At 42.2% G+C, this 26,221-nt stretch overlaps 1 protein-coding gene across 4 annotated transcripts in view; it reads right to left on the reverse strand.

The window, feature by feature from the left end:
* Window positions 1-26,221, reverse strand: part of DYM (dymeclin) — a 357,699-nt gene that overhangs the window by 100,243 nt on the left and 231,235 nt on the right. For all 4 annotated transcript variants that reach the window (XM_086682934.1, XM_086682937.1, XM_086682936.1 and 1 more), the window contains one exon: window positions 10,710-10,812. In XM_086682934.1, coding sequence (XP_086539060.1) covers window positions 10,710-10,812 — 103 coding nt within the window. The remainder of the gene's footprint in view (window positions 1-10,709; window positions 10,813-26,221) is intronic.

Consider the following 26,221-nt stretch of genomic DNA (forward strand, 5'->3'; position numbering starts at 1 on the left):
CAAAGCAGTTGTTTCTTTAAAGATGTTTACCAACATTATTTAGAAGATTTCCTTTTCTGGTTTTTTTAAGAGCAGTTTCTTCATTATGAAAGCAGCTATAAAGATCTTGATTCTTTATAGAATCTGGTGGATTCCAGAGCTGGAGCAGGGGAAACACCTGATGAGCTAAAACATCTTGAATATCTCAAAAAAAAAAAAAAAAAAAAAGGTCTGAGCATATTCAAAGGGCACAGGAGGCACCCCCAAAGGGCTCCTAATGGCCAAAGTTGGAATAATCTGAACAACAAAATAGCAATAGCCCTGGATTAGAAGACAAAGAAAGAATAAAATTAGGATCTATGAGTCCACACTGATATACATACATAATTGCATAAATGAATACATTGAGGACAGGTGACAAATCTTCCTTGCAGAACTGTTCAATAGATGTAAAAGGAATGAGACAAATAGAAAATCACTAATAAATCAGTAATATATGATGCAGATGAGATCACTGGATGCTAAAATTTGTGGGATAACATTTAAGCAGAAACAGGATACTGGCACAGTCGCAAAGAATCTCCCCCAAATACAGAGTAATTACAAAGGGAAAAATCAGCAAGTGCACAGTCAAGAATCCTAGCGGATATCACTATAGTGAACCGATCAAGGAAAATGCAGGTAAACGTCACCAGCAATACACACTAACGTCATGTGTTCCCTGACCTGAGGCACTGAGAAGGGCATGTCACCTCTGCAGTACCCTTCTCAGTGATGCATAACGTCAATTTAATCGTGATAAAATGCCAGACACACCCAAACTGAGGGACATCCTACCAACTAACTGACCAGTACTTTTCAAAAATGTTAAGGTCAAGAAGGACAAGGAAAGACTAAGGAGACGTGACGCAAAACGCAATGTGGGATTCTGGCTTGAATCCTAGAAAAGGGTAAGGGCATCAGTGATAGAACTGGTAAAGCACGCATGAGATCTGGATTTGAGTCAGCACGGACCAAGGTTAATTTCTTAGTTTTGATAAATGGTCTGTGGTCATGTAAGATATTAACAAAAGGGAAAGCTGGGTGAAGGGTATATGGAAGTTCCTTAAAACTCTTCTGTAAGTCAAAAGTTATCTTAAAATGGTAAAGGAAGGAAGAAAGGAAAGGAGGAAGGAGGGAAGGAAGGGAAAAGTAAGTCCCGGGTGTCCTTGGCAAAAATTTCAGAGCCTGGAAAGAAAAGTATATGGTAAAAAGTACAAGTTCTCTGCCCTTGCTGGCCTTCAGTTTGACACCCCACTACTATTTATTTATTAGTGACTACTATTTATTTAGTTTCTTATGCATCTTCCAGAAAAACTAAAGGCGTATTTTTAAATGTACGTATAACCTACATACTATAAAGTTCTCTGTTTTCTGGGTTTTTTTCTTTTCTTTTTGTTGTTGTTTGGTTACTTAAGTGTTACATTTCACAAACCCTTATGGCCTGGATTTGGTTTTTATAAAAATGGCTGCAGAATATCGCACTGGATGAATTTATACTTTTTCTAATCAGTTCCCTGTTAACGGATATTTTGCTTGTTTGCACTTTTTTGTTCCTAAGTCAGGCTGAAAAACGAACATACCTTTGTGCAGCTGCAGATGTGACTGACTTTAAGAGTTTCTCAAGTCAAATCACTGCTCAAGACACAGTTTCCCTCCCTGAATATATGAACTTTTTCAAAGTATGAGCTTTATTCTCCGACATTCATCCTTAGGCCACAATGCCAGTCAAGCTGGTATCTATCTAGCCCATTCAACAAATAGTTCTTTTTTCCTAGTGCTCCAAGCACTACTTTTTAAATTTTTTTTTTTAACGTTTTATTTATTTTTGAGACAGAAAGAGACAGAGCATGAACGGGGGAGGGGCAGAGAGAGAGGGAGACACAGAATCGGAAGCAGGCTCCAGGCTCTGAGCCATCAGCCCACAACCCGACGCGGGGCTTGAACTCATGGACCGCAAGATCGTGACCTGAGCTGAAGTCGGCCGCTTAACCGACTGAGCCACCCAGGCGCCCCTCCAAGCACTACTTTTTAAAAATGGCTTCATCAAGATAAAATTCATACACCATATACCTCGCTGATTTGAAGTGTACAATTCAGTGGCTTTTAGTATATTCACAGAGTTGGGCATCATCACCACCATCTCATTTTAAAACATTTTCATCATTTGCAAAAGAAATCTGTGCTCCTCAGCAGTCACTCCTCATTCTGCTTCACATCCCCAGTCCGATGCATCCACTGTCTAACTCTGTAAGATGTGGACCTGTTGTGGCCATTTCATATGAATGACATGTGGCCTTTTGTTACTGACTTCTTTAACTCAGTACAACGTTTCCAGGGTTCATCCATGTTGAAGCTCCTATCAGTATTTCATTCTTTTTTAACTATCCAATAATAGTCCATTGTATGGACATACCACACTTCTTGGCTAGTTGATAGGTATTTGGATTGTTACTATTTTTTGCCTATTAGGAATAAAGGTGCTATGACCACTCACGTTTCGCCTGGACTTCTGTTTTCAATTCTTTGAGAGTATCATCATATGCTGGGTCATATGATTATTCCATGTTCAGCTTTTTGAGGCACTGCAGATTGTTTTCCGAACCAGCTGCACAATTTTACATTCTCACCATGAGTTGAATGAGGCTACTAATTTCTCCACACCCTCACCAACACTTGTGATTTTCTGCCTTCACTGTGGTTGAAATTTGCACTTTCTTTTTTCTTTTTTTAAATTAAAAAAAATTTTTTTTAGTGTTTATTTTTGAGAGAGAGACAGAGCACAAGCAGGGGAGGAGCAGAGAGAGAGGGAGACACAGAATCTGAAGCAGGCTCCAGGCTCTGAGCTGTCGGCACAGAGCCCGACACGGGGCTCAAACTCACAAACTGTGAGGTCATGACCTAAGCCAAAGCTGGACGCTGAACCGATTGAGCCACCCAGGCACCCCTAAATTTATTTTTGAGAGAGAGAGAGAGAGAGAGAGAGAGAGAGCGTGAGAGAGAGCGAGCACAAGTGGGGGAGGGGCAGAGAGAAGGAGACACAGAATCTGAGACAGGCTCCAGGCCCGATGTGGGGCTTGAACTCACGTACCGTGAGATCATGACCTGAGCTAAAGTCAGATGCCTAACTGACTGAGCCACCCAGGTGTCCCAAAATTTGCACTTTCAGACAATGATGTTGAGCATCTTTCAAAGCGCTTACCGGTCACCTGTATATCTGCTTTGGAGACATGACTATTCAGATCCTTTGTGCCCATTTTCTTTTGTAATGTAGTAAAAGCATTATTGCTCTCTTGCATCACAGTCCAACAGGGTACCCAACTGGCTTTCAGTAAGATGATTCGGGGGTCCATGCACTTGCCATACTATGGACCCCGGAATCTCTTAATAGATTTCCTGCATCCAAGCTAGCACATGATGAGAGAGGTAGGGGGAGGTGGACACGCCCCCCTTCACGTGCAAGACGCAAGCGCGATGGAAAAGAGTGCTTAGTTGTATATCCAGGGAGAGGAGATGGGATCGGTGAGCATCCAGCCCCTCACTGCCTCACCCGGGGCCTAGTGGAGTGTCTGGCATTCAGGAAAAGTGGCTGATGGACTCGAAAAGTGCCAACACAAGACACTCCTTTTGCTTTTGGTGGTCACTCTGGTTTGGTTCATCGTAGGAGCTCTGGGACACACTCAGCCCTGGTATATTTCTGACGTCAGGGAGCATGCTGAGTGAAGGCCCCTCTTTGGGGCTGAGATTCACCCTCTGGTGCCAAATAACCACTTAGGTATTTCGAGACCGATTGAAGATGCTTCCTGATGGTGCCACTCAACTGTGGTCAGTTCATGGTGGCTCCCGTTATCTCTCCCCCTCCATCTGATGAGGTCACATGTAGCCTGCAGGAATTTTCCCTGTCACTAGAGGGTGTGGAGCCATCTCCATCCTCCGACCCAACTCCTGTTGCCCCAGAATATCCTTCCCAAACATGAACTGCACAGCACATCTGTAAGAGCCAACACTTACTAAACACTTGGCTGTGCCAAGGATCCTACCTGGACTCTCATTTAATCCTGACAACAATCTTGTGTAGTGGATTCTACTGTTACTCCGATTTTCAGATGAAGCAACGGAGGCCTAGAGAAGCAAAATGACCTGTCCAAGGCCAGACAGCTATGCGTAAGATATACACGTTACAGAACCAGCTTGCAAAAGATTCACCCGTTTTTAAAATTTGGACTGTTTGCCTTTTTTGTGATTGAGCTGTTAAGAGTTCCTTACATATTCCGAATCCTGGTCCCTTATCAGATATAAGATTTGCAAGTATTTTCCCCTACTCGGTGGGCTGTCTTTTCACTCTCTTGATGGGATATCCTTTGAAGCACAAGAGCTTTACATTTTGATGAAGTCTAATTTATCTGTTTTTCTTTTGTCACCTAAAATTTAGTCCTGCATTTTCTTCTGAGGATATCACAGTCTTAGCTCTTACATTTAAGGTCTCTGCTAGATTTTGAGCTAATTTTTGGATATGGCGTGAGCCGCTCTTACACGCCAGACACCCTGTCACACACGAGAAACCCTACGGCGACGACGTGCCGTTTTCACTTCTATGCCCTTGTTCAAGAAGCAGAACTCCTGGATTATTTTCCCGACTTAATCTCTCTTCTTAAAAGCACTACCCACCTCAAATTGCAACTCCTTTCCATGAAAACCGGCCCAATTCCTTTCCTACTTCCCCCAAGTTGATCTCTTCCTCTTCTGAAACCCCCCAGGTTTGGTTATAGCCACCTTACAAAATATGTCACATGCAGTTGTAATTTAGTTGTGCACTTGTTTTCATTAGCCTCTCAGATTCCCTGTGTACAGGCGCTATGCTTACTTCATTTTTACCTCTCACATCATGCTAAAGTAATTCCCAGACAGAAGTTTGATCAAGATCTTTCTTAATGTCACCATCACTGGAATAAACACCCAAAAGTAATTCCTTGTTGTATAGAATCAGTTCAGAATACCTCGTAGCCTCTTTCTGAAGAAATGAAATGTCTAAAAGCAAAAATAAACAAGAGCCAGGAGAGTATTGGTTCAAAAGGTAAGTCAAATGACATATTCCAGGGTTAGCAATATTTTTGGGTTCCATGTAGAATGATAATGATACGCAGTCAAGACTTGATCAGAACAGATTTCAAATACATGGCTTTTGCTCTTTAGGAAGCTACAATTTAAGACAGCAAATTATTAGATCGAGTTGACGTTGAACAACCTGTTTTATGTGTACTGAACTAAAAGGAAAAAATGCTACAACTACCCTTTGAATAGGAAAGAGACCATTCTTTTTTTTTTTTTTAAGATTTAATTTTTATAAGTAATCTCTATACTCAACATGGGGCTTGAACTCATAACCCCGAGATCAAGAGTCACATACTCCAGCCATTTGCAACTACGTGGATGGAACTAGAGGGTATTATACTAAGTGAAATTAGTCACTCAAAGACAAATATCATACGATTTCACTCATACGAGGGCTTTAAGACACAGAACAGATGAAAACAAGGGAAGGGAAGCAAAAATAATATAAAACAGGGAGGGGGCAAAACATAAGAGACTCTTAAATATGGAGAAAAAACAGAGGGTTACTGAAAGGGTTGTGGGAGGGGGGATGGGCTAAATGGGGAAGGGGCATTAAGGAATCTACTCCTGAAATCACTGTTGCGCTATATACTAATGTGGATGCAAATTAAAAAAACTAAAAAATTAAAAAAAAAAAAAAAAAAAGAGTCACATACTCCACTGAGGAAGCCAGCCAGGCACCCCAGGAAAGAAGCAACTGTGATATAAAGATCATGTACAAATTAATGAGAAAATATGTAATTGAGCTTAAAAAATTACACACATCCATGACATGTGTTGGAAACTAATCTTCTTTGACTAAGAAAATGACCAAACCATTCAAATTAAATGTCATACAGATAAAATTTAGGCCTGAGACTCCTTTTCAGCTCTGGACACCGGCAAGAGCGTGCAGGCGTGCGGAGACAGAGCTTCATCCCCATCAATTAACCAGTTAATATTTAGCCTCCTTTTTTCAGCGAAAGACACAAGAGACTCATGCGCACTTCAAAGTGCACTCAATCCTACTAGGAGAGAAGATATTACAAATGAAACAATTACAGGATAGAGAAGAGCATATATTTAGCTGCTCCTTCTTTGTGTGTGTGCAACAGATCATGTATACCACTGGTTCTCTCATCTCAAGAAGAGCCTTTTATCTTCTTAAGAATCTCTGATGCTCTTAAGAAGCTGTTTTTATGCGGATTATATGTAGTGGTATTTATTACATTACAAATTAAAGCCAAGAACAATTTAAAACACAAGAGCACCACGCATTCTGTGAGCTGCCAGAGCAATGAAATGATCGTTGACCATGTAGCCTCTGGACGACTCTACCATACGGTGGTACAGGAGAAGGAGGATAAAAATGAGACTTTGAAAACCACTGGGATGTGTGTGCACGTACGTGTACACACAGACACGTAGATGTAAGTTAGTAGCATTATACTTGCTTAGCATTCAATGATAAACTCTTAGCTGCTGTTTATACCTCAGCTGTTTTTTTCTGATTCTGTCTCCTTAATCTTTTTGGCTGGGTCTTTTTGGCTTACATCCTTGAATTCACCATTTAAAATTAGATGGTAGAGGGGCACCTGGGTGGCTCAGTCGGTTGAGTGTCCAACTTTGGCTCAGGTCATGATCTCGCGGCTCGTGAGTTCCAGCCCCCATCAGGCTCTGGGCTGACAGCTCAGAGCCTGGAGCCTGCTTTCGATTCTTTGTCTCCCTGTCTCTCTGCTCCTCCCCTGCTCATGCTCTCTCTGTCTCTTAAAATCAATAAACATTAAAAAATTTTTTTTTTTAATTAGATGGTAGAGTCAGTCCTACAGAAAGTTTCCCAAGTTTGTTGATGATCAAAGGACAATATAATTTGGTTCCTTACGGTTCACCTAAAATAAAGGTAGTCTTCTCATCTCAAATAGTTGCTAAGATGATTGTTAGAAATTAGGGAAATAAAGCTTACGTGACATTGTAATAATATTCATAATTGAAAAACCACGGTTATAGTTTAAAAAGCAACTAAACTCATTTGTTATTTTTGTTTCACTTTCTAGATTCAGGTTTGTTGTATATGACCAAAGTTGTTTTAGAGGCTTATTCTTATATTATTTACTTTTTTTTTTGGAAATCTTTATTTATGAGGGGGTGGGGGGGGGGGGAGAGCACACACAAGCAAGCAGAGGAGGGGCAGAAAGAGAGAGAGGGAGAGAGAGAATCCCAAGCAGGCTCTGCACTGTCAGCACAGAGCCAGGTGCGGGGCTCAATCTTGTGACCTGAGCCGAAATCAAGAGTCGGACACTTAACCCACTGAGCCACCTGGGCGCCCTGAGACTTATTCTTAATTTTAAAAAATCTTGAAAGATTCTAACAATTCTCTCCTGTCCCTTTAGTCACTGAATTGACTTTTAGGAAATCCTGATATAAAGATACCAAAGTGCGGCCACGTCATCAACTGAACTTCAGGTGCTTCGCGAAACATGTACGTTGCCCCTGTACAAAGACCGCAGAACCAGCTATGACTCTCTGCACTACGGGTTCTCTCTCCCCAAAGAGGACTTGAGTGCAATTTTTTTTTTCACTGAAATTTTATTTCCTGTCAAGCAGCCAGACCAGTACCCTCCTTATCTGGAACTTGGTGGAAGGCTTCAGGTTTCCCTTGAGATGTTTCGACAAACAAGGTTGTACTAAAGAATTAATACTGATGTTTTGGTAACTTGCTATTGTTTTCTGTGGTGTTACTCAACTGGCTTGTGAATTACACACTATAATGAGAATAAATATTTTCTTAATATACTCAGAAACCTCTAGGTAGACTCAAAGCACTCTGTGTATTACAGTGAGAAGAAAAACGCATTCCTGATTTTAAGCACTTATTTAAACTCATTCAATCTCCACTGCTGCATGTAGACCCTTTCCTTTTCCTTTTCCATCTTTTTCAAATACGTGGTCTAAAGCATCAGTCTAGGACACAGAGCTTTATGTGGCTGGTGACAGAGACATTTAATTAAAATTTCTAGGGAGGGAAAAAGGAAACACATTTATTTTCCCAGTTAGTGACCAATTTAAAAGAGAGTGACAGGGGCGCCTGGGTGGCGCAGTCGGTTAAGCGTCCGACTTCAGCCAGGTCACGATCTCGCGGTCCGTGAGTTCGAGCCCCGCGTCGGGCTCTGGGCTGATGGCTCAGAGCCTGGAGCCTGTTTCCGATTCTGTGTCTCCCTCTCTCTCTGCCCCTCCCCCGTTCATGCTCTGTCTCTCTCTGTCCCAAAAATAAATAAACGTTGAAAAAAAAAATTGCCAAAAAAATAAAAGAGAGTGACAGTGAGGACGTGGTTTCAAATATGCACCTCGCTCATGGTGTTTTGAACACTGGGAATGACGAGTGAAAACAGCCGGTTACCTCAGAAGAAGAACATGTACTTACTTTTACGACTGCCATCGTGTTCCTCAATTGCCTTGCAGTGATTCCGTTACTGTCACTACCACTGAATCAGGGCCACCCACCCTCTTCAACTAACTCTAAGGAAAGGCAGCAAAATTCAAGTTCATAAATGCATTTGGAGTATGTTGTGGCATGGCTGCTAAAATGAGGACTGTCAATGACAGATTCCAAATGGAATTTTCCCAGCATTTCTATGGAGCAGATACTTCAGGAAATTCACTGTTACTTAGTGAAAGTCTCATGCAAGAAGAAGTCAGCAACTCTAAAAACTGTCAAGTTCAACAGTAGAGGTCATATGTCCGTTGGGAGTTCAACCTGTCCCGTCACTGCATAATCACCATGATTGGCGAATACCATTAAATACGACCCATTTTCTCAAAGAAATTGTCACTTTTCTGGTCTCTGATTACAGGAGGATGCTGCTGGCACAATGTCAAGACTAAATTCATTCAACACATTGTTGTGAAAGAAATGGCACAGGAGTACTACAGAAGCAAATGACAGTTGTATAAGAAATCACAAAACATTTACAGATGCATTGACTTCAAGCTCTCAATAAACACAATCTCCACTGCCACTCTGAGGCCCCAACTGAGGTTTCCAAGAAGTGATTAGGAAGAAATATTTTTCCCATAACAAGTCATGGCTCGGATAGAAGTGAGCTATTATGCTATTTTTTTTTTAAGTTGAGAATATTCAATTACGAAAAGATACATTTTTTTTTTTTTTTTTTTTTTTTTGGTAAGAGAGAAATACTTTGGAATTACAAACTTAATACCTTAATGGGAATGACGGATCACAGCATCACACACACGCACACAATAAACACAAAACAAGACAAACAGCACGGGTCGGGTTGTGAACGCTCACGGCTATCTCTTGTTTGTCAGCGACTGCTACCCGGACCGGGTGCTGTTCCCACAGTCTCCTATCAGCACAGCCATTTAGAAATGAAACAAACCACAGGAAACAAAACAACTCTCCGGCTGTCTGGCATGCATCACCACTTCAAACTCAGAGCTTCAAAATTCTCTCATGAAGTTTCTGAACATCAACCCACTGAGCTGTCGTCGGGGGATGCAGGGAGGTCCTTATTAGACTTGATGGACAAGTTCTGAGGTTTATGACACGAGGATTTTTAACATCATCATCTAAGCCATGTTCCAACAAAATATAAGAAATGTTGCAGTTAGTGACACTGCTCTAAAGGAACTCTGAATGTTCTCTCCTTCCTGTTATAATGCTCATCCCCGACCTGCTCCCATTCTATTCTGTCATCATCCTCTGAAGTTAGGTGGTAATAAGCTCTTTATCTTTGAAGTGGGTGAAATCAAGGGAGTACATTAGTGCTGCTGTCCCCTGACCATGGCTTACAGGACCAGAGTAGCATCCTGATCTGAACAGAGCCAACTGGATTCTCTCTCCCAGGAAGTGAGAATGAGGACTTCATGACTCTAGTCAGGTGGCTGAAGACACGACCCTCACAGGACACGTTACAGCTTGGGAGGGAGGAAGCTGGAGTGGCTGTTTTAGGTCCCAGTCAACAAATAGGGAAATCTGGCCGACAGCAGCACAAGAATAATACTGAAGCAAAAGGAAGCAGAGCCTCGAAACTAAACTAAAGCCTCAGAAAGACAAAATATTCTTGAATCCAAAAGGCTTTTCAATTTCAGGTTCTGGTTCTCTGATATCTAGGTGTACCTGTCCCCCTTGAGTTCAGTGAGAAACCTTTGCATAGTTTCTATAAAACTGCTCCTTGTGCTTTTATGTAATTAGTTTGAGTGGGTTTCTTGCCTAAGGTAACAAGTCCTATTTTTTTTTCTAAGTAGGCTTCACGCCCGGTGTAGAGCACATGAGGCTTGAACTCACAATGCTGAGACCAACACCTGAGCTGAGATAGAGTTGGATGCTTAACCGACTGAGTCACCCGAGCGCCCCGCAAGAGTCCAAATTATTAACAATCACTGGCTTAGGTTTGACTTCTTTAACCACTTGATAATAATCATTTAAAGTTCTTCCTTGATTTGCGACATCACTCCTTTCTCTGCACAGTAGAGGCGTCATGGCCATAGACAGACACTGAGAAGAGAGGAGTACTGTTTCTTACAAACCTAACCATGAAAGGAAAACCTCTTGCTGACAAAGTAAGGTAACTACTTACGTAATCTGGTAGAGGAACATCATTGGAACTCAGTGAACCTCTCAAGGACTGTGTGGCTTGTTCCAGAACTTTGTTGTGTTTTTTAGACAGCAAGGAAAACAAACTGAAAAAAAAAAAAAAAAAAAAAAAAAAAAGAATGAGTATCTCCTTTTCTAGGTTTTATACAGAATTATACAGTTCCACAAGACGTCAATTATTCTAAAATATACATGTAATGACTTTTTTCATGCCTGTGTTAATAGCAGGATTAGTAATACTACCAATAAGACAAAAAATGAAGTGAGGAGAATGTTTAAATTATAAGGAGTCTAAAGCATAAGAAAAGTTTGACAACTTAAAGACCGTATTTCAAACACGGGATAATTTTCTTTCCACAGTAGTGGACAGAGATTCAGACAGTCTGGGATATGAACGAACTTTATGAGTAACTTGGAACGTAATCTATTACTAGTCACTTGAACTTGTATCTCAATGTTCTCATCTTTCATATAAGTGTGTTGGGTCAGATTATTTTTCTAATGTAATACAGTCTATCGCTTATCACAGCTTTACATTCTTCTCAAAAATAAGGACTTTAAATACATTTATTAGATTTCCACTTCTGGCCATGATGGGTTAACTGGTACCGAACAGCCTTCCTGCTATTAACACCTAGGAAAACTGGACGAGATACACGAGACAACATTTTCCAGATGTCGTACAACACCCGCAGGGCAGGACCGTGGTCCCTACGAGAGAGTGTGCGCCTAGACCAGCCTTCCGGACTGTGGTATGGAAAGCTGGCACCCGGCAGCATGCAGCAGCGTCGTGCTGCGCTGAAATCACAGAAGGAAGGACTGGCGGCTGCGTGGCAGGTGGAATTTGCAGGCAGATCATTAGACTGGAGAGAAACGCAAGAGGGAGGTCCAGAAACCTGCCCAAGGGTCTTCTCCATTTGAGGTTTGGTTCTGTTTGTCCTTTTGAGGTTGAAAGCGAACCTCACGCTCGCCGTTCACACCCATTTGCCACGACGCGCTGGTAGCCAGTACGGAGCAGCACTGCGTTATCTGTGATTCCAGAAATGTTATATGCGACAAGGCGTGTATATGAATGAATACTGTGCACACACATCTATCTCTCTTATTCCACCACCCAATGCGCACAGTTTTGCACCTCATACTTTTTTGCATTTCTTGATCCATTCAATAAACATTGAGTGCTGTAACTTGGTTATCCAAACATCCGGGTATATCATAATTTAACTGTCTATTATTAATCATTGCAACGCCTCCACTTTCATTTCGTTATTTTTCTATCAATGGCACTGTGCTGAACACCCTTCTGTATAATTTTTAGCATACTGAGGTGCGACTATCTACTGGATAAATTCCTTGGAAGTGAAACTACCGAGTAAAAGAATAATGGAAAAGAATAGAACAGTGAACTGTGTAGCAGTATACATTTTTCAAATATACAAGTTATTTTGTAAATAATGAAAATAAAAGGCAAAAATATGTTGGGATAGTGTGTAAAGTATATCCCCACGGAAATGCATAAAGAGAAAAATTGGTAAGATTCTTTTGCTTGCGGTACATTTCAGGAACAAATGGAATTTGAGAGTTTTCTGAGACTGAAAGAATTTGCATGGTTAGTTCTAGCATAGAGAATGGCAAGACTCATAGGCCTGAACCGAATGCCCGCACAAGAAGGGAAAGCAATAAACGCTCCTGGAAGAAGTGAGCTTCCCGGTGTGAGGAGAAGGGGGGGCCACTGAAGAAGACAGCACACTCTATTGAGTTCACAAAATACCAGAACTCGGGAGCTGCTTAATGGGTTCAACAAACTGGGGGTTCTGTCCATGCCCTGAGCACATCTTCAGACGACAACAGAGGTCATCTAGGGTAACTTCCATCAAACCTGAAGAAACTCATTAAACGAGCGGTAGGAATCAAAGCAGAAAGGATTTGGAATGGTTTCCTTTGGAGAAGAAAGGCTAGTTCGTTTACTTTAAAAGTGAATACCAACAACCCGTTCTCCTTGTTAGAAGAAGACAAAACCAGGAAGTGAGCTTCGATGCAAACACAAACTCTTTCCGCTGGGCATGATGGGAAATCTGAGCATTAAGGGCAGAAAATGTTGCAATGGTCCACCTCAAGGAGCTGTGGCCACCATTCCTGGCTGCTCTTAAGAAAGCTGCTTTGGGAACAGAGGAGTTGAGGTTACTTCCAGCTTTCTATCGTGAAGGAGAAACCGAGAAGTCACGCTTACTTCAAGTTGTTATTCTTCTACAATATAACAGGCTTTCCCCTCAGGTCTTAACCGCCACAGAGCTTTCAACTTCTTTTTTTGTTTTTTTAAACATTCTATTTCTGGCTCGCATTTAACATTTTTAAGGCAAAATGACCTAAATTTATATGAGACGTGGCTTGCAGATTGCTGAGAAAAGTAATGTCTGCTGAAAGCTTTGCAACCAAAGTACTAGCCCTGGCTTAATGCTGGTCAGAGAACGCGGTAAAGACGTAGAGGGTGTTTGCATGTAAAGGGGTAATTGCTGGCTTTCAACTGTACTATTCACTGAGGATATGGCTGCCACAGTGCTTGTTTTTAAAAGATTAGACTTTTCTTTTTATACAAGAATGTTCACTACAAACTGGTTCACCACTGAAAAACTGGGAACAACCAGAACACTGAGGAAGAACGGAATGGGTAAATAAACTGTGGGATATTCATACAATGAAAAACTATGTAGTCATTTAAAGTTTTCTAAAGGTACACGCAATAATATGGATACATCTCAAAAACAATGTTGTTTGCTGGGCCCTTAGAGAAGAATGTGACCAAAAGAATATTATTTAAATAGTGTATTAAAAATGCAAAAATGATACTACCTGTCTTCTATGGATAAAACATTTGAATAAAACATATGGAAGTGATAAATACTACATTTAAGATAGCTATTATTCTCTGAGAAAGAAGGGAAGGAAATGGAATCAGAGAGGGGAAAAAATAAGGGATTTAGCTCTCTCTGCATCTTTCTCTCTCTTGCTTTCTCTCTCTCTACGTAAAATGTTGTTTTTGTTACGCTAGATACATACATAAGGGATTGCTGTATTTATCTCTTTGACGTATGCTTGAAATACTATATACATTTTAAAAACTGGAATAAAAAGAATACACTACCCTGAAGACAAGAGAGTTCCTGCTAACAGCCAACATTTTTTTTTTTTTAAGTTTATTTATTTATTTTGAGAGAGAGAGCTCAAGAGGGGTAGGGTCAGAAAGAGAGGGGGAGAGAGAGAGTCCCAAGCAGGCTCCACAGTGCTAGCACAGAGCCTGAGGCAGGGCTCGAACTCTTGAACCACGAGATCATGACCAGAGCCAAAGTCAGGCACTTAACCAACTGAGCCCCCCAGGTGCCCCGACAGCCAACATTTCAGCAAAGAAAGCAGCATGTGGATAGAATATGTACGGTGAGTCCAACATGACATAAGCTAAAAAAACCACCAGCTGCTGAAAAGGCTGCAGTTGAAGGTGCACAGCCAGTGATAGGAGATGAGACCAGAATGGAGATGTCTGAGACAGAATGTGAAGGATCAAAAGTCCGGGGCTTGATTCTACGTCGAGAAGAAGCTAATGGAACATCTGTCTTCCAAAATGATGAAAGAGACATGTTCCTTGTTCCCAAGGAGCTCAAATCTAAGGTGATAAGAAACAACAACAACAAAAAGTCTGCAATTCTGAAATTGGAGAACACCATGGGTCTTAAGAGTAGGCTGTGGGAACATAGAGGAAGGCTGGGTACATTTCGGAGGAAACCTACTTTCTGTGGCCTTGACGTTTAGGGGGTTGCTAGCTGGGAGATGTACAGGGTGAGGAAGAGGAACTCAGAAGGGGAAACAGCGCCCACAGAGGCACAGAGAGACTCGAGGGAAGTACCAAGGCCAGAACGACGCAAGTCCATGGGGTGAGCGGGGGCAAGAGAGAAGTTTAGCAAGACAGGGATGGGCTGTCAAAGAAAACATGCTAAGGGGTTTGCAGTTCATCTTGTCGAAGTCACTGAGGCAGGCAGGAAGTCAAATATTTACCAAGAACCTTCTATGTGCCGGGCAATGCGCAAGTTGCCTGGGGTACAGTGACATGCAAAAGCAACGTGGTCTTTGTCCTGCCCTCCTGGAGGAGGTGGTTGCGTTGGGGACAAACCTACACAGAAGGTTCTACCGTCAGTGCAGCGATGGAGATGGGCGTGGAGAGCTATGGGGACACAGATGAGGCTGCCCAGCTGCACCTGAAGGCAGGAACGGGAGGTCAGCCCTGGAGGTGATGCCTGAGCGGAATCCGAAGGAACACTTGGGAGTCGGCCAAGGAAATGGGGCAAAAGGGCAAAGGTCATCTGGACAGAGAAAAGAGCACGAGGGAAAGCAGACATCCAAGTGCAGGCAACGGGAGGGCACACACGCTCACCGAGTGTCACACGCACGGCAGAGCACGGGGTTAAGGCTGGGCTGCCAGTGGGGATGGTTTATGAAGCGTCTCTCGTGTCTCACTTAGACCTTGGGCTTCATCCTGAATGCCAGCGTTTTATGACAGCAAGGCTACAACGGGAGAGGCAAAAGCGAAGCTGTTGTGTCTGGTGTTCAGGTGGGGAGTATGGGGCAAGGGATGGGCAGGAAGTGATCATTCCTTGTTCGTCTATGTCCTCAATCTCTCCCCAGTGCACTCTCATCCCACGGTGGCCAGGCAGTCCCTGCCACAGAACCCCAGGGCTCCAGGAAGCAAAGTCTGAAAACTAGAGCCCGAGGAGTGAGGCACAAGTACATAACTGCGTGCTTGCTGTAGAAAGATTCCTCTACCCCCAGAGGGAAGGACAGACAAGGGCTGCCAAGAGAACGGTCTAGAAGCAGATCCTTTAGGTAACTTCTACGCTGCCCAAGAGCAGAGGAGGTAACCGAGCTAAAGCAGTCTGAGCCACCAGGAAGGCAAAGAGACAACAGAGAGAGTGACAGAAAGGAAGTCATGGACGACTCCGAGGTTCCCAACTTGGGAAACAGCAGCTGGCTGAGAACGTGAATGTATGTGCTAGGAACGGAAGAGCAGAAGAGCAGGGAGAGGGCCCAGGAGGGCCAGGGCTCTGCCTTAAAGGAAAGAGCAGCAGCAGTAGCTACGAGGACGCACATAGGGCTCACTGTGTGTCAGACACTGCTCGACAATAATCACATGAGGTGCACATTATCACTATCCATCCTTTCTAGGGAGGGTGAAATCGAGGCAAAGGTTGAGTACTTTGCTTAAGGCACACAGCTACTTAGCGGTGGAGTCAGGAGTCAAATTCAGGCAGGCAAACTCCAGAATCTGTGTTTTTTAAATGTTTATTTATTTTTGAGAGAGAGAAAGAGAGCGCGTGTGCACGTGCGTGAGCAAGTGGGGGAGGAGCAGAGAGAGGGAAACACAGAATCTGAAGCAGGCTCCAAGGCCCCGAGCTGTCAGCACAGAGCCCAGTGTGGGGCCCAAACTCATGAACCACGAGATCATGACCTGAGCTGAAGTCAGTCACTGAACCAACTAAGCCACGCAAGTGCCCAGAATCTGTGCTCTTAATGATTCTGCCACAAAACCCAGAGATGCTCAGGAATATCCAGATGGAGAGGGTCAGGGATACCCAAGTGGGCAGTTAGTTCAGAAACACGAAGTTGGTGCTTGGGAGAGAGGTGAGACCTTTTAGGGTTATCAGCATCAGCTGACATCACACAACTACAGGTGATCACCCAAGGATAATGTGGCAAGTAAGAAAAGAAGATCAAGGTCAAAATTCTGGGAAACACCATGACTAAAAGGGGAAACAGCAAAGGGCCCCCTAGAGACATAGAAGGGGAAGAACAAGACATCTTGGAAGCCCAGGGAATGATCTCAAGGGAAGAGTGGTCATCACTGTCAAAAGGTAAAGGCTAGAGTAATACCTTAAAGGGGAGGCAACACTGGGAGGTCACTTTCAGGAGGTGGCATGGGGCTCCCTCCTTGAATACTGCAGACCTTTCCCACAACAGTCTTCCCCCTCACAACTTCTAGGCACCTTCTCTCGACACCCCAGTCCCTCCTTCATAAGAGCAGTCCCCTGAGAAACGAGGACTACCTTAACTCCGCAAAAGAATGGGAGCAGGTAAAGAAACTTAGGTGTACAGTTGGTAGTTTGTCCAAGGTTAAAGTCACAGTGTAGTGAACACGCAAGCTCTCTTACAAATCCTAAAGAGCTATTTTAAAATGCAAGGAAATACAAAATATTATTCAGGAGGTTAAAGGCAGAGCTACGGGCAGAAACCGAATCTCCTTACGCCAAGCTTCGTGTTTTCCCTGTACACAGTGACTCCTTCCACACGCAGGAATCCCCCTCTCTCCTCTCTGCCCATCTAAATGCTGCCTGGCCTTCGAGGCACAGCCTCATGCTGTCAATTCCATACCCTCTGTGAAGGATTCCTCTAACCTGTGCTCACCCTGCCTCCGAACCACACTAACTTCTAACTTCTCCACACCTCAGCTGACGCTTAAATACAGTCTCACATGGCTGGGCACCTTAGTTTTAATCAGCTTTACTGAGGAATCAGCAGCACAGACTACAATTAGCCAATTTTAAGTATACAATTCAAGGAGTTTTGAAAAATATAAACATGTATGTGACTCATCACCATAATCATGACCTAGCTCGTGTCCATTACCCCAGGACAGTCCCCGGCCCCTTGGTAGACAATCCCCTCCTCCACCCCCCTCCCCCCTCCTCCACCCCCCTCCCCCCTCCTCCACCCCCCTCCTCCACCCCCTTCCTCCCTCTCCCCTCCTCCACCTCCCTCCCCCCTCCTCCACCCCCCCTCCTCCCCCCCTCCCCCCCTCCCCCTGGCCCCAAGCAACCACTGATCTGTTTCCTGTGCTTGCGGTACCAGACCTACTCTTTTGAGTCTGGTTTCTACCACTTAGCACTTCATCCACGGGTTTGGTATCAGCAGTTCATTCCTTTTTATCACTGAGTAGTTTTCCATTGTAGGAACAAACCTCGTTTTTTTTTTTTTTAATTTTTATTTATTTATGTATTTATGTATTTATTTATTAATTAGCTGATGGACACTTGGGCCGTTTCCCCTTCTGGGCCCTTATGAATAAAGCTGCTATAAACATTCTCACAAAAGTTTCTTCGTGAACATAAGTCTTCATTTCTCTTGAATAAATCCCTGGAAGTGGGACTGCTAGGTTCTGTGCCCTACGTTCTTGCTGGCACTTGCTATTTCAGTCTCTTTAGCATTGGCCCTTCCAGTGGCTGTGAAATCTGGCTGTGGTTTTCACCTGCATCCCCTGAGGAATGTTCCTGTGCTCCTGGGTGTTGTTTGCTGAAGTGTGTATTCAGATCTTTTTTGCCCTTTTAAACAATGGGTTGTTTTCCTTCTTCTTCCTGAGTCTGTAAGAGTTCTTCATATATTCTAGACATAAGTCCTTTATCGGGTATTTCTTTGTAAATTATCTCCTAGACCAGTGGTGGTGGTGGTGATGGTGGGGGGCTCTTTTCCTTTTCTTAACAGTGTCTTTTGAAGAGGAAAATTTCAGAATTTGATCGAGTCCAATTCATGAAAATTTAAAATGCAAGTGGTGTTTTTCGTGTACTAAAAAACTTTTGCCTAACCCAAGATCCCAAAGATTTTCTCCTATGGTTTCTTATATATGGTTTGTAGTTTTACCTCTCCTACTTACGGTTTGTGCTCCATTCAGATGTATGTATGGCATAAAGCAAGAGTCAGGGTTTATGTAATTGGTTTGGTTTTTTGCATGTGAATGTTTAACTGTTCCTGCGCCATTAGTGGATAAGACTATTCCTTCCTCCTTAAACTACCTTGACAGGCTTGTCAAAATTTCATATATGAGCATATATGAATGGGTCTCCTTCTGGATTCTCTTCCATTCCATTGGTCTATAACTCTATTGCACACCAACAATACTACACTGCCTTGACTATGTTAATCTATAGTATACCTTGAAATCAGGTAGTGTGAGTTCTCCAATTTGAGTTTTGTCAAAATTGCTTTTGGGTCCTTTGTATATCCACATAAATTAAACAAAAACCTTTTTTAATGTTTGTTTATTTTTGAGAGACAGAGCGTGAGCAAGGAAGGGGCAGACACACACACACACACACACACACACACACACACACACACACAGAATCTGAAGCAGGCTCCAGGCTCTGAGCTGTCAGCACGGAGCCCGACACGGGGCTCAACCTCACGGAACTGTGAGATCATGACCTGAGCCGAAGTCGGATGCTTAACCAACTGAGCCACTCAGGCTAAATTTTAGAATCAACTTGTCAATTTCTACCAAAAAGCCTGGTGGGATTTTGATTAGGACTGTGTTAAATGTATAGATAAATTTCAGGATCTCAACAATACTAAGTCTCTGATCCATGAACATGGGATCACCCAGTTTATTTAAGTCTTCTTTAATTTCTTTTTTAAAAATGTTTAAAAAATTTAAAAAATTTTATTATTGAAGTACAGTTGACATGCAGTGTTATATTCATTTCAGGTGCACAACACCATGATTTGACTGATCTTTTCAAATTTCTTTCCACAATGCTTTAGTTTTCGGTATTCACATCTTGCATGTATTTGAGTTACGTTTATTCCTAAGTTACTGCATATTTTTAGGATACCATAGACAGTATTGCTTTCAAATTTCAATTTCTGACTGTCACATGAATAGCAAAATATAATTATTGTTATATACTGACCTTATATCCTTTGACTTTGTTAAACTCATCTCTTCCTATTTTTTTGTAGATTAGGATTTTTTAAACATCTGACCCTGTTTTATGTGAATAAAGCCAGTTTTAAGTGTTCTTTTCTAATCTGAGTTTTTAAGATTTCTTTTTGTTGACTCACTGCACTGCCTAGGACCTTTAGTATAATGCTGAATAAATGTGAGAATGAATATCCTAGTCATTTTCTTGATCCTAGGAAAGAATACATTCAGTATTTTACCATTAAGTATGATTTTAGCTATAAATGTTCCATAGATGCCCTTTATCAGATTGAGGAAATCCCTTCTATTCCTTGTTAACTGAATTTTTTTTTTTAAATCATGAATAGGCAATGAATTTTGTCAAATGCTTTTTCTGTACCTAAGAAGATCACATGGTTTTCTTTTTAAGTCTATTAAATATAGTGGATTGTACTGATAAAGCATGGAATGTTGAGGCAACCTTATATTCCTAGGATGTATCTCACTCGTTATCCATCCTTTCATATGCTGAGAAGAAATAATGATGGCAGCTGTCACTTACTGAGGACATCCTCTGTGCCCAGCACCTTACTCAACTTTTATAATTGTTAACTAAATTCATACACAACAGGCTTAAGAGGGCACTACCATTATCATCACATTATACAAAGGGAACTAAGGCATTAGAGAGGTAAATTAATTTGTTGAGGATTATACTGCTCATAAGTGGAAGAGCTAGAATTTATATCCTGGTAAGGCTGACTTTCAATTTTGCACTCATAACCACCATATGATCTTTTATCAGGAGATTTGTTTTACTGATTATAGTGAATTCCAACCCCCCCCCCTTCCTTCATGATTCACTCCTACTCCCTTCTTTTAAGAACAGAAGTGACTACTCTCCTGAAAAATGTCTAACGACTCTCCTGACACAAGGCTGAGTTAATTATCATACTGTTTTCCTGGATCACAAAGACAAACATACGTTCTAAGCTGGGCCAGACGGAAACCTTCCCTAAGATTTTTCTACCCGGGAACGGTGAGAAAGACTGCTGTTCCCCATGGTTAGAAGACTGTAGAGATGTTAATCTGGAGGTGCCCATGGTCATGATTTAGTTTCACAGAGAAAACCCAGGTGCAAGAAAAGGGAATCCGCCTAAGCTGAAACAGTGACAAGAAAGGCACAGACAAAGCAAGAGGCAGAGAGATACTCTGGAGGTACTGACTCCTCAATTCAAGTCTCTGGAACCTCACCTCTGGAGCCCCAACATCTGCATTGTTTTCTTTCTTTTTTTTTTTTTTTTTTAATTTATTTTGAGACAGTGAGAGAGAGAGAGAGAGAGAGAGAGAGAGAGAGAGACAGAAAGAGGGAGGGAGGGAGGGAGGAAGAAGGAGAGGGAGAGTACGGGGCAGAGAGAGGGAGGAAGAGAGAGAGGAAGAAGGAGAGGGAGAGTATGGGGCAGAGAGAGAGAGGGAGAGAGAGAATCCCAAGCAGGCTCTGCACTGTCAGCACGGAGTCCGACGCGGGGCTGGAACTCACGAACCATGAGATCAAGACCTGAACTGAAATCAGAAGTCGGACACTTAACCGACTGAGCCATCGAGGTGCCCCTTCTACATTTCTTTTGTCAGCTCTTCCCCACTAAGAATCTCTTAAGACAAACCTCCTTTTTACACAGGCTAGGGTCTGGTAGGGCTTTACTCCTTCATCTTGAAGTATTTGTTCAAACTTCATCTGTTCTTTGGGGGCTACCACAACCACTCTAGTCAAAACTGCAACCCAATCCTGGCACATCCTATTTTCTCTCTGTTGCTTTATTTTTTCTCAACACTACATCCCACTTTCTAAAATACCGTACACTCTTCTTATGTTTTTATTGTTTCCATCCACTAGAACAAAAGTAGGCAGAATACAGCTTGAAGACCAAATCTGGTCCGCCATCTGTTTTTGCAAATAAAGTTTTATTGGAACACAGCCACAGCCATTCATTCGTGTATTGTTTATGGCTGCTTTCATGGTACAATGGCAAAGTTGAGTAGTTATGACAGAGACCGTCTGGCAGGCAAAGGCTGAGACATTTACTATCTAGTCCTTCGGAGAAAGTTTCCTCACTCCTGCACTAGAATGTAAGCTCCATGCTGTCAGCCATTTCCACCTGTTTTGTTCACGGTTATATTCCCGGGGCCTAGAACAATGGCTGGTGCACAGCAGGTATCTGATATTGGTTCACTAAATAAAACACAAAGGAAAACATCCCCTGAAAAGAATGCACCTTTGTTAAGTTTAAAACTTCAAGGTTTATCTGGTTTCCGACTTAAGCCAAACAGCCAATTCTTTACGGCCAGGACAGTATCTTTTTTCCATTATTTTACTACCTTAGAAAAACAAGTATTCTCTCCCATTTACCTAGAAATACAATTGACTCACATCTCTCAGTTTTTCCTGAGAGTAATCCTCCAATATTTTTCCTGTGTGTACAAAACTAATTGATGGCAGAGCTGCCTGCGGTTGCTGCCAGACCGGATTTGGGATAGAGAGGAGGAGAGTCAAGGAGATCATCAAAGTTTTTTAACCCCGAGCAAACGGAATGAGCACATCACTGACTCACTTACTTGCATCACAAAAGTGAGCACATCACTTACGGAGACGGGGAAAAACTATCTGGGGAACAGGTTCCAAGGAGACCATCCGAGGTCCCCTCTTGGAAGTGGGAAGTTTGAGATGCCTGTTTGCTGTCCAAGTGAAAGTTTCAGGTAGATACTCTGGCTTCAGGAAAGAGATTCCAGTTAAAGATATGTATTTGGGAACTGAAAACCCACAACCGGAATTTAAAGCCATGGCAATGGATGAGAAAACTCAGTATTTAGCCCAGAGACAAAAAAAAGAGAGGCCAGCAAGGGCCAAAACCTAAGCCAGGAATGAAGGAAGACTAGACGCTAGGTGCTTATACTCTGGGACGCTGACAAGGTTCGGGTAAGTAGAAGTGCCAGGTATTCGAAGGTGGGGCGCAGAGGAGGCCACAGGCAGGAAGGCAGACTGAGGATCTGTATTGAAAAAAGCAGACTTTCGGCTCCCCTCTCCTCCCTCACTCGGCCCAATGAGTGCCTTCCTGCGTGTTGGCAGAAGGAGAGGCGTTCACTCTTGAAAGGCTGAAGCAGACAGTGGGTTTCGAGGTGGAAGGCACCACCAAGGATGGGTGTGCTATCCCGAAAGAGGGTGATTATGTAACAGCCTAGAGGCTGAACACTGAAATCTCTGCTGTCGGCCCCCTGCTCCCCCGCCCCCCATCAGCTCAGAGAATGCTGTCAGCTAGGCTCGTACATTCGGGAGAAATACTGAGGAGGACTGTCTCGGGAACAGAGGAGAAGTGTAAGAAAAGGTTACCCATAGATACTGACACTGGGGGGGTTCTCAAGAAACCCAGCCCAGGGGAACGGGTTTTTTGCTTTTGTTTTTTTTTTTTAATGTTTATTTATTTTTGAGAGAGAGACAGACAGTATGAGTGGGGGAGGGGCTCCGAAGCAGGCTCCAGGCTCTGAGCTGTGAGCACAGCGCCTGACACAGGGCTCGAACCCATGAACCATAAGATCATGACCTAAACGAAGTGGTACCCTTAACCGACTGAGCCACTCAGGCACCGCCCCCCCCCCCCCCCACCCAGCTAGAACAGTTTTAAGGGAGCGACCAATCAGCAAAGTCCAACCTGAGCACCCAGAACTTCCAGTCAGTTCTTTGATGCCTCACTGTTAAATATGAGCTCTGCCAAAGATCACCAGAAAGCCACTAAAATGACAAGCAAAAAAGAAAAAAGGAGCCCAAATGAAACAGAGATAACGTAGGGAGAAAATGAAAACTCTGACAATGTTACAATTATTAAGCTAAGGAATAGAAACAAACATGTCAGCTGGGATACAAGAAGGAGGTGGTATAAAAAGACAACAAAAAAGAACTCTTGGAAAGTACAATATGATAGCAGAAATGAAAAATTCAATGAAAGGGTTGGAAAACAAATTTGAAGAACATTCCCAGAAAGTGGAACAGAAAAGACAAAGAGATGTAAAACAATAGCAAAATGGCAGAGAAATGGTCCACACAGTCTAACAGAGAATGTTTTAAGAGAAAAAAGAAAACGGAAGGGGGAAAAGTGGACATTACTAAAAATTATTTTAAGGAAATAATTTCCCAAAGCTGGAAAACTTGCATCTCCTGAATGAAAGAGCCCACCAAGAATGCAGAAAATAGATAAAAACAAAGAAATCCCCCCACATAATAGCACATATGACTGGAAGTTCAAAACACTGGAGACAAAAGGAAGGTCTTAGTAACAGAGAGAGAGCGCGAGTGAGCGCCATATACAAATTGTCAAGAATTACTATGACATTAGACAGCTCGACAGCTACAAAGCAATGAACAATGCCTTCTAAACGCAGAGTGAAAATAACTCCAGTTCTGAACCCTGACAAGTTTTTATTCTAAAGGTTAAAATAAAGATATTTTCAGACAAATTGTCTAAGAAAGTAAACAGATCACATTATAGTATATGGACCACTGGTGAATAATATCTCACAGTCAACGTAAGCACTGGTCACTGATGTAAAAAGTATGTACACCTGTACTGGGAAAATGGGGAACAGGCCCCCAGAGCGCGCGCGCGTGTGTGTGTGTCCCCAGCTGCAGGGGAGCCTAAAGTGATGACTACTACTTCCGAAATATTAGTCTGTTCACATGAAATGTTTTTCTTTCTCATTCCACTTCTTTGCTTCTCATGAAGAATCCTTCTATCTATTCAGAGAAAGTTGAGCAGACCAATGATTGCCAAGAACGAGAGTCAGGCAGCCTCTGTCAAAGACCAAACCAAAGGTGAGGGAACAGCTGTTGGATGGATGGGTCTAATAAACGTGGGGGAAAATCCGAGAATCTTGAACATCTTTGAGAAAATAAAAACTCATCAAAGTCTATGAAGATTATTACTCATTTTATGAAATATGTCCCCTTATACTTGTGGAATATGCTAGAATTAGTAACTTTCCAGGCTTGTCCTCTCAACCAAACTATATATGTATTTGTTTTAATATGCTGTTTTATGCTCTTAAATTGCTATATGCCTATATGTATGTTTCATAATACATATAATGCATTATATGTATGGTAAACATGGGGTTTTCTCCCCAAATGCTAAGTTCATTTAGGCCTTGATTCTACATTTTTACAGGGTTCTGCACACAAGAGGGTCTAAAATATGCTTACTACTAATGATTTGTCTTTCTTTTTTTTCTCTTCTCCCTTTCTCAGTAAAAGAAACTGCGAAGACATCAGTATTCCTTCCTTATAAAACTGGAAACATGAGGTCTTTGTTTTCTTAGAAAAAAAAAAAAAATCTTATTTTTAAGGATCTAAAATTGAAATGAAGAAGATGGCTAACTGCATAATTATCTTTACTAAGAACACTGACATTTACACAAAGAAGTAAGGTTAGAGGAGAAGAAACTGTCCCTTCACATTTAATTGACTTAATAACCACAAATATTACTTTAGACATATAGTAAAGAGCTTAAAATTCATTTCCATCCAGGACAAGTGCTAAAATGGCACCGATTTCGTGGCATGTAAGGCAGAGCACAAAATAGGAGACCTCACCACCAATAAACAGCCTGCCGACTGTTGAGTCAGGCTTGTTAAAATGCAAATGTTTAGCAGATCAGCAGTCTACACAGCAACGCACAGAAACATGTGTCCATAGTCACGCTGGATCAGCTAGAATCTACACTGCTCCCTGGTGCAACACTCGAAGAAAAATTCAGTAACTCACCTTCTTGAAAAACGCTGAAGGTAAAAAGCAAAAGATATAAAGAGATGCATTTATAAAATCTACTAAGGACAGTTCCCACCAAAAGGGCACACTTGGAAGTGCAGCTGGAGAATCCAATCAGATTGCCGTAACAACACGCAAGGGAGCTCAGTGAGAACTTGAAATTATGGTTACGACATCCAGAATGATTTTCACTGTACGACTATATAACCAAAAATGACACACAGATGCAAAAATAACTAGTTACGTGACCAGAGCAAGATCATCAATGAAATGAGGGGTCTTTTTAATTTTTTTTTTTTAACGTTTATTTATTTTTGAGACAGAGAGAGACAGAGCATGAATGGGGGAGGGTCAGAGAGAGAGGGAGACACAGAATCTGAAACAGGCTCCAGGCTCTGAGCTGTCAGCACAGAGCCCGACGCGGGGCTCGAACTCACGGACCGCGAGATCATGACCTGAGCCGAAGTCTGACGCTTAACCGACTGAGCCACCCAGGCACCCCCGGGGTCTTTTTAAAAAAATGCTGAAAACTCATTGAATTTCCACGGTTAAAGGTAACAAAATAAGGAAGCCATTGAAAGAAAACTGGAAGGTAACTAACAACTTTAAAAATAATGTTACATGAATTATTACAAATAAAAATGTTTTGGAAATAATGGATAAAATACATGATCTGCCAGTATACAATCTGGTAACTATATATTACAAAAAAATGTAAGCGCGAAATAAGAGATTCCATCTTTAGGTTAAAAGATGATTTTATTTTTCACAAATGTGTTCGTGCAGATTTGTGTTTTTAGCTTTAAAGTCATTCCGTGGAGAAATGTGTAGTGAGTGGACACAATGCAAAAGGTTTGTTTTCTTAAGCAGATTTTTCCAATCCTGACTAACCTTGGTCAGAAATGCTATTTAATAAGAATGACGTAAGTAAATTAAAAATTTTGTAATTTGATTTGTCTCAAAGGA

This window comes from Puma concolor, chromosome D3 (genome assembly GCF_028749965.1).
Source record: "Puma concolor isolate L17-30 chromosome D3, mPumCon1.1.hap2, whole genome shotgun sequence".
Classification (NCBI taxonomy): Eukaryota; Metazoa; Chordata; class Mammalia; order Carnivora; family Felidae; genus Puma; species Puma concolor.